This window comes from Octopus bimaculoides, chromosome 10 (assembly GCF_001194135.2).
Source record: "Octopus bimaculoides isolate UCB-OBI-ISO-001 chromosome 10, ASM119413v2, whole genome shotgun sequence".
Classification (NCBI taxonomy): Eukaryota; Metazoa; Mollusca; class Cephalopoda; order Octopoda; family Octopodidae; genus Octopus; species Octopus bimaculoides.
This window is the reverse complement of record NC_068990.1, coordinates 85643862-85654219: the sequence shown is the minus strand read 5'-3', so window position 1 is coordinate 85654219 and position 10358 is coordinate 85643862. Positions and strand designations below refer to the sequence as shown.

General features: G+C 36.0%; 1 protein-coding gene across 1 annotated transcript in view; it reads left to right on the top strand.

Annotated features, from left to right (window-relative positions):
* Positions 1-10358, top strand: part of LOC106884266 (uncharacterized) — a 107749-nt gene that overhangs the window by 7159 nt on the left and 90232 nt on the right. The window contains exon 3 of the mRNA XM_014935548.1: positions 7573-7665. Coding sequence (XP_014791034.1) covers positions 7573-7665 — 93 coding nt within the window. The remainder of the gene's footprint in view (positions 1-7572; positions 7666-10358) is intronic.

The window sequence follows — 10358 nt, the reverse complement described above, 5'->3', positions numbered from 1 at the left end:
TATATATATATATATATATATATATATATATATATATATATATGTATATATAATATATGAATGTCTGTGTGTGCGTGTGTATTTGTGTTTGTGTCTGTGTATGTCCCCCACACCAGCATTTGACAACCGATGGTGGTGTGTTTACGTTCCCGTAACTTTGCAGTTCAGCAAAATCAATTGATAGAATAGGTTCTAAGCTTACAAATAATAAGTCTTGGAGTCGATTTTTTCGATTAAAACCGTTTAAGGTGCTGCTCCAGCATGGCCACAGTCAAATGACCGAAACAACTAAAAGAATAAAAGTATGTACTAAAGGAGTTGAACACACACACATACAAACACACACACACACACACGAACGTAAGACGCACGCGCGTGCACACACACACACACACACCGCACACACGCACGCACACACACACACGTTCCTCATACATTTAAGGGAGTCAAGATATTGAAAGAGCCTGCATGTAGTCACTCAATCTCCCTCAAATCAAACCATACCATCTTCGGAACAGACAGGTACACAATGCCTGAAATTAAAACAGGATGGTCATGGCTGGAGTACCTTTGATCATTTGATCATAGCTCTGATTAACCAAGCCTGATCTGTCACCATAACAACTTACTGAAATGTCTTCCAACCCATCTACTGAAATGTCCCTTATTTCTTTTATCACAAAGCCCCCTGTTTGTGCTTGTGAATGTATTGAATGCTTTTCACTGGTTGACCTCTATGACCTTTTCTTCTCTCTATAATCCATTTCTTGCCTCACCCTTATTTTAGTTGTTGTTGTTGTTGTTGCTGTTATTATTATTATTATTATTATTATTATTATTATTATTATTATTATTATTATTATTATTATTATGTTTCCCTTTCATTTCTCCTGGCACCCAGCCACACCTTATCATATTTTCCCACATCCTTTACATATTTCTACGTACATATGGATACACACACACACACACACACACACAAGTATATACTAGCGTGCATGTATGTCCATGTACATAAACAAATATTTGTTCATGTACACAGACATATTTATATGTATGTATCGATATATGTGTGTGTGCATGTAACTTCCTGTTTTTTTTATATTAATGGCTTTTAAGGCGAAGAGCTGGCAGGAAGGTTAGCACGCCGGGTAAAATACTTATCAGCATTTCATCCGTCTTTGCGTTCTGAGTTCAAATTCTGCCGAGGTCGACTTTGCCTTTCATCTTTCCGAGGTCAATAAATTAAATACCAGTTGTGTACTGGAGTTGATCTAATCAACTGCCCCCCCTCCCCAAAAGATTTCAGGCCTTGTTCCTAGAGTAGAAAAAAATATTTGTGTGTGTAGCATAGTGGATTGGCAGAATTCTTAGAGATTGTAACAAAATGCCTTGCAGGTTTCTAATTCTCACTTTTTATAGTTTTGAGTTCAAATCCAGCTGATGCTAATTTTTCATGCTCGTGCCATGTGTGCTGGTGCCACATAAAAAGCACTGGTGACGGTATCATGTAAAAAGCACCAAGTACACTCTGTCAAATGATTGGCATTAGGAAGAGCATCCAGCCATAGAAACCAAGCCAAATCAGACAGTTGGAGTCTGGATAGCTCCCTGTCAAACCATCCGACCCATGCCAGCATGGAAAATGGAACCCTGGTGTGGCTCCTGGCCTTGCCAGTTCCTCCCAAGCCATCCCGTGCCAGCATGGAAAACAGATATTAAATGCTGATGATGATTCTTTACCTTGTTTCAGTCATTTCACTGTGGCCATGCTGGAGCACCGCCTTAAGTCGAGCAAATCGACCCCAGGGCTTATTCTTTGTAAGCCTAGTACTTATTCTATCGGTCTCTTGTTAACCCAACAGAAACCAGTTTGAACTAGATTGCTGCAAAGTCAGCCGTTAATATTCTCCTTGCTCTGCCCTTCAGACACCCTTCCTATCGAAAGAAGGAAGAGAGAAAGAAAGAAAGAAAGAAAGAAAGAAGCAAACAAACAGAGAGAGAGAGAGAGAGCGAAAGCAAGAAAGAAAGAAAGAAAGAAAGAGATAATGAGAAAGAAAGAATGAAACAACAAACACAGAGAGAGAGAGAGAGAAAGAAAGAAAGAAAGAAAGAAAGAAAGAAAGAAAGAAAGAGAGAAAGAAAGAAAAAAGCAAACAAACAGAGAGAGAGAGAGAGAGAGAGAGAGAGAGCGAAAGCAAGAAAGAGAGAAAGAAAGAGAGAATGAGAAAGAAAGAATGAAACAACAAACAGAGAGAGAAAGAAAGAAAGAAAGAAAGAAAGAAAGAAAGAAAAGAAATACAGCAAAGCACTGTGACCAGAAGTTTTGTTCTACTATTATTCCACTAACGAAGAAAACCTTTCTATTATATTCCTCTAATTAACAAAAGATGTTAATTACTCATTGTCTTCAAATTTCGATTGTGATCATACCGACCAGCCTGTTGTTGAAACATAAAACAACTTGGCCTATTTTAGCACCACATCAAAGGCAAACCTATTTGTCCGCTTGTTTGGCTGCTTCATATTTTCTGCAATCCAAATATGTGGTGGGACACTGGATATTTTTACACAAACCTTTCACAGTTAACTCATTCTTTTTTTCTTCTTTTTTCTTCTTTTTTCTTTGTCAACGTTTGGTGAGTTTCCTGTTTCGTTTCATCATTGTCATCATCATCATCATCATTTTAATTTCCACCTTTCCCTGTTCCCATGGATTGGACAGAATTCATTGAGACAGATTTTTCTATAGCCAGATGCCTTTCTGTCACCAAGTGAGGTAATATTCCTCCACCCCCTTGTTCAGACGTATTTTTATGGTCAGATGTGTGGAAATAAACGACACTGCTTGTATGTCAGTGACGCTTGTTTACAACTACCATGCAACGACAAGACAAGGAGAAAAAATAAAGAATGTGTAGTGGCTAGCGATCTATCATGGCGATCTTCACAGTTTGACTGGGATGGAAACTGGCATCTTTTGAGACGAGCCCACTGAATTGGAATGGTTTTCTCAGATCATCTTCCTCACCATTCCACTGAGTACCACACTTACCATTTTGACTGTATGAGCTACAGAGTGTTTGCCTGACTTACAGTAATATATTTCTGAATAAACAATTAATTAAATATATAAAATCATTATTTGTAACGAGTAGAATTAAGAATAAATATGCAAATATTTGCAATTAATTAAGTATAAATTTCTTTATTAATATTCTATTTCTATAACATCTATTCTATATTCAACACCTATTAATTGGACAACAGGTAAGATTACTTCTGAGAATCCATTTTTGAATAATTCTAATCAAAAATTATGTTTTTCAGTGGTTTTCTTATGACTAAATGTGTTGGAAGAGATTGAGTGTGTCTGGGAGAGAGGAAGAAAGGGGGGAGGGAGATGAAAAGAGGGGGAGAGAGTGGTGAGAGAGGGGAGAAAGGAAGAGAGGGGAAGAGAGAGGAAGAGAGGGGGAGAGAGAGAAAGAGAGAAGAAGAGAAAAGAAGAGAGGAAGAGAGAAGAAGAGAGGAAGAGAGAAGAAGAGAGGAAGAGAGAGGGTGGAGAGATGGAGAGCAGTGGAAGAGAAAAGACTGGTTTATTGGAGTGAAAGGGTAACAAAATAATGAATTTGTGGACAAAATGGAAGATAAAACTGGTTTCTAAAACTGGGGGAAATGGGTAGGTTGGTGGTGGTAGTGGGAATTAGGTAGTCCTGTTTCAATCTATATGGACATGACAAAATAGTTGTTACCAATAAAGATGATGATGATGATGATGATGATGACAATGGTATGACAATGATAAAATCATAAAAACAGATATTGAAATCATGGAACTTACAATAGATTTGTGATGACGGTAATCGCAACGGTGATAAGAATTATTATCATTATTACTATTATTATTATTATTCATTTTTATTATTACTGCTGTTATTGTTATTACTGTTGTTGTTGTTATTGTTGTTCTTCTTCTTTTTGTTACATTGTTTTTATTGTTATCAAATGTTTACACAAATGTTTTTTTTTATGCAAAACCCTTTGTATATAATCTTGTGTTGTCCTTTAGTGTTTTGGTTTATATCAGCCCTTGTGGCCAATAAAAGAATTAACTATTATTATTATTGGAGTGGTTGGCATTAGGAAGGGCATCCAGCTGTAGAAACTCTGCCAAACCAGATTGGAGCCTGGTGTAGCCATCCAGTTTCACCAGTCCTCAGTCAAATCGTCCAACCCATACTAGCATGGAAGGCAGACGTTAAACGATGATTATTATTATCATTATCATTATTATTATTATCATCATATTATTATTATTATTATCATCATGTTATTATTATTATTATTATTATTATTATTATTATTATTATTATTATCATATCCTTATTATTATTATTATTATTATTATTGTTATCATATCATTATTATTATTATCATATCATTATCATTATTATTATTATTATTATTATTATTATTTATGCAGTGAGCTGGCAGAATCGTTAACACACGAGTCAAAATGCTTAGCAGCATTTCATCTGCTTCCACATAAGGGTCAGCAATATTTCTACACACAGACATCCAAGACTCCATCCAAAGAAGGGCCACTTGATTGAGTGGCATAAAATCACTCACAAATACCCCCCCCCCCCATATATGCTGTCCCCTCTTTCTACCTTTTGCACCATTACTAAAACAGCCTCTGCTTCTGAGAACTGACCTGTCTCGTGCCACCTCCATTCAGTCCCTTCACACTCGCTCATTTCCCCGTCCTCCCATCACTCTTGTTGTGACCAAAACCCCATCAGACTTCGCACTGACCATATGCTCAGACTTTCCTTTCCAGAACGTCATCTCCCTGGTGTCTCCTCCCAGTGCATGTCTTTCCCGCAGGCATCTGCTCGCAGCAGCTGCGTAGGCAGAATGTTAATGACATCAAACTTAGAGAACTTGCAAGGACCTTAGGTGCTGCCCCCCTTTTACAGATCTAACAAGTAAAAAAAAAAGGGAAGAAAAAAAATGACGTGAAATATCTGAGGAAGCATATAATGATTATGATGATGATGATGATAATCATAATAGTAACGATGATGATGATGATGATGATGATGATGATGACCTATAGTCCTTTCTACAATAGGCACAAAGACTGAAATTTGGAGGAGGGGAACTAGTTGATCACATCGACCTCAGTGTGTAACTGATACTTGATTTATCGACCCCCAAAAGGATGAAAGGCAAAGTTGACCTCAGTGGAATTTGAACTCAGAACGTAAAGCCAGCAGAACGTTAAGCAGTTTGTCCGGCACACTAACGACTACGCCAATATGCCACCCTAATGATGATTTATAATAGCAGTGATGATGATGATGACAGTGATGACGATGATGACGATGACGACGATGATGATGATGATGATGATGACAGCGACGATGATAATGATGATGATCATGATGATAGCAATTTATAAATTCAGTGATAATGATGATGACGGCAAAAGATTTAATAGAAATGATAATGAACATGACTATTGCAAAAGCAATGATAATGATAATGAAGGGAGGAGGAGGAGGAGGAGGAGGAAGAGGAAGAGGAGGAGGAAAGACTTTTATAATAGAATGATAATGACTATGAATGTAATAAAGGCAACGATAATGATGATAATAAAACTAGTTAAGATAGAAAAGATGACGATGATGATGGTAGTGATGGTGGTGATGATGATGATGATGATGATGAGACTAGTTAAAATAGAAATGATGACGATGATGACGATGATACTAGTTATATATTATAATAGCAATGATAATGAAGATAGTGACTGCTACGAAAATAGTGATGTTGATGAAGATTAAAGTATCAGAACTATGCTGATGACAATGATGCTGCTGACGATGATGATGATAAGACAACTTCGGTTTAATCCCAAATATCTAAAACCATGTTCAATCTTAAAAGCTTTCTCTAATTACTAATACATTCCAAAGAGGTATATATCTCATTAAGAAAGAATTAAGGAAAAAAAAAAAATGCTGTTTTAGTTATTATTATTTTTACTAACATCATCATCATCATCGTTGTCATTATTGTTGTTGTTGCTACACATATATGGTATGGAGGTCTGTCTTAAGTCTACAGAATCATTAATCTGCAGATTATCTCCGTATCATGACAATATAAGCTACCAGTAACATTGGTGCATGACATTATTTTCTGACTTCTCATGCAGCTATCTATTTATAGCTGTATATGGATTTGGATATGGTGGGGCCACAGTTGGAATTTGCATTACCAGTCTGGAATCCCTATCTTGCTCAGGACCTCCTGGAAACTGTTCAGAGAAGTGCAGCCGAATGAATACTTGCGTGCGGCTCATGCACTCATCTCCATACACTTTCTGCAACTTTGTGCAGGCCTCTGAGCAGGTATCACCATGACAACTTTCTCTGTCATGGTCAATGTGACAATCACACACTACACATCTTCCTTCCAAGCACTGCTGTAAACAGCAGAAGTGAGTTAGAACATTAAAACTTAGTGCACATGCTCATCAAAGTTCAAGGTCAATTTTTACCAAGCAGCTTCACTTTGTGTGCTTTAGCTCTGTTACTATGGCAACAGTATGTATACTTATTGATCAAACCTCGTGTGTGTGTATATATATATATATATATATATATATATATTTATCTAAAACCAAAGTGCCAAGTAAAAAGCATTGGTGTGGGTGATGGTACCATGTAAAAAGTACCCAGTACACTCTGTGGAGTGGTTGGCATTAGGAAGGGCATCTAGCCATAGGAACCAAGCCAAAACAGATGCCAGAACCTTGTGTGGCCCCTATACTTGCCAGTTCCTGTCAAGTCATCCAACCCATGCCAGCATGGAACATGGACGTTAAATGTTGATGATGATGATAATGATGATGATGTGAGTGTGTGTAAGGGGTTGGCTTTGAGAGTTGCATTTCCTCGCGTTCAGTAAAAATGTGTTTTTTATGGTAGTCTGACCTTAGAGTCCCTCATGGCGTGAGGCATTATTGTATAGTAATGCCCTTATATAAATAATATATATATATATATATATATATATATATATATATATATTACAAATTTCAGGAACTTGAGTAATAATAAAATAAAATGATAAAAATAAAGGAAAGTTCCTTTAGATCACGGGTTCTCAACCATTTCTTTATCTATGGACCCCTTTAATTACTATTTTACTCAGGTGGACCCCATAGCCATATGATGTTTAAAACTAGTTTTGTAAAAACTTCTTCCAAAATCCCTATTTTGTTTTTCGCACATTCACTTGTTTAGGTTGAACAATGTAAAATGTTAGAAAATGAAACCCAGCCATTTTTTGCAACACATACATGTAAATCAAAATTTTTTTAGGGTCTTTAAAATACTATTGTGGAACTCTATTTGCTATTTTGTTGCATGGAACCCCCGAAAAATCTTATATAGACCCCAGTTGAGGACCACTGCTTTAGATGAACCATTTATAATAAATCTTCGTTAGAACATCAAAGTGTAGCTTTTTATATCTGTTTTCTTTCTCACTTCACAGCTGACAGTGAGTTACACTCTTACCCCCAGTTACTCGGTGATCGCAACCCCTATGACTTTGATGAACATCAAAATCATGATTTGGAAAATTCAGGTAAGTCAAGTTTTATTATAAACTCCAGAAAGAAAAGAAAGAAAAAAAAAACAGCAACAGCGAAAAAAAGTAACACAGGTGTTATCTGGAAAATTAAGCAATTATCATTTCTTCTGAATATAGATTTAATATGTTCTAAAAATATGCAAGGAGTGGCTGTGTGGTAAGTAGCTTGCTTCCCAACCACATGGTTCTGGGTTCAGTCCCACTGTGTAGCACCTTAGGCAAGTGTCTTCTACTATAGCCTCAGGCCCACCAAAGCCTTGTGAGTGGAATTGGTAGACAGAAACTGAAAGAAGTTTGATGCATATATATATATGTGTGTGTGTGTGTGTGTGTGTGTGTGTGTGTGTGTGTGTGTGTGTTTGTGTGTTTGTGTTTGTCCCTCCACCATCGCTTGACAACCGATGATGGTGTGTTTACACCCCCGTAACGTAGCAGTTCAGCAAAAGACTGATAGAATAAGTACTAAGCTTCCAAAGAATAAGTCCTGGGGTCGATTTGTTCGACTAAAGGCGGTGCTCCAGCATGGCCGCAGTCAAATAATGTGGAGGTGGTGGTGATTTACAGTAAGAGGTTAATCCTTCAGCTGTGTATTCCATACCCTGCTTCTACCTTGACACAGGCATCTGGAAAACTATACACCCTTGTTTGTCTATAGACCATAATAGGCTATACAATAACAATCAAACAAACAAAAGACAAACATTGTCATTTGTTAAATAGTTTTTTTTTCTTGATTATTTTGTTTTTATTGTTGTTGTTGATGTTGTTCATTTTTTAAAATCAAGGCAACATCTGTTGTTCTAAATTCCATTTGATGTCACCTCAGCCTGTTAAATACACATAAACCAAAGAAAAACAATACATTTATATGCATACATATAATTATATACGCATACACTCACCCAATCACATAGAAATATTGTGCAATGGAAGGCGGAACGGATTACTTTTATGAAAAAGCAAAAAAAAAAAAATTTTTTAATACTTGAATTTTTTGCTTTCACAACTTTGCTACTGTACTGTACATATTCAATGTCAGTTCCATTAATTTAACTTTAGCAATAGTGAAAGGCTACCACAACCCTCTATATACAGACTGCATGTAGATTTAATAGCTATTCATATAATTACAGTGAGGGAAAGCATGAGGCTGAAATGGGTGTTAGAATTATGGGTGCTGGTACAGAAATGGTCCAGATACAGCATTCATTTCTCAAAAAGAGAGTGGTTGGTAAAGAAGTCAGACCTGTTATCTTCAGTTTGGTTTCCATGTCTGTTCTTACCGATGGTCATGAACATCAGGTAATAATTGAAAGGGTGTGATCATGAATATTAGCAGGCAAAATGGGGTTCTGCCGAAAGATTTTTAGAGGAACATTATTCGACAGGGTGCATAACTTGGAGATCAGGGAGTATTTTCAGATCAAACTGTTACTTCTCTGTTCTGAAAGGTCACAGTTCTAGTACTACAGACATGTGGTTAGAATGCTGCAGGAAAGATTGCAGGATAGATTTTTCAAGCTGGGCCAACCAACAGGAGACCTTGGGGTAGACCACAAGTGAAATGGTTGGATAAAATTCATAGTCTCAGTTGGACACTCTAGGAAATCCAACAAGGAAGTTTAATCATAGTTACTTATGACAGGACCCTATGGAGAAGTTGTCTAAGAACTTTACTCCCATGACTTTACCAGGAACAGTGGGAGGTGAAAATGGATTGATGGACATAATGGGCATTTGTAATTATGATCGATGAAATACTAGAAAAATAAACTTTGTGTATAATAAGCGTTTACTTTTCTTTTGTATTACCATGAAAAAAAAAGAAGGAAAGCTTAGTCAAATTTATTATAATTGCTATGTAAAATGCATTGAAAATATTCATAAATTCCAAGCAAAGCTAAACAAATTCAATTATGGACTTTACCAGTGTATGTTGTGAAATCACACCTGTTGTAAAGTTAACATTGTTGAAACCATGCGATAATACTTTCTTTGAAAGAAAATTACATATGATACAAGAATAAATATGGTATTGATTTTTTATCCAGATAAACAACTACATGTTTAACATTACAGAATTTTTCAAAACAATCACAGATTATCAAATGTGCCATCCATCCGATAACATACGCTTACAGACAAACATATACAACATTCAATTTCTCACCTCATTACGTTATTTTTTTCTGTAATATTGCAATACCTTTGAAGTATCTCAGAATAAATCATGTTTTATGAATGGCTTTAACATAACATATCTGCAGTTAATATGAATCAATTATACCATACTTTATTTTATTCATTTATTTTATTACTTAATGTGATTTTCTTTTTGTCTTTGTTACCTGAATATTTCTATCAATTGTTTTCTGTTTCGTTCCTCACGTTTTGTACAAAGAATGGGGACATGAAACTCAGAGTCAGCTTCTGCTGTCATAAACATATTTTAACACTCTACGGGAAGGAGACTATTAAAATATTCAGCATCTCTGTCATCTCATTTACTCAAGTGTTTACACAAGTGTATGTATATGTATTTGTGTATGTGTGCATGTATATCTATACATACATGTTTATTTATTGTATCCATGGGTATGTTTGTTAGTGGTATTTGTATGCAGGTATGGTGTGTGGGTATATATATATATATATATATATATATATATATATATATATATATATAT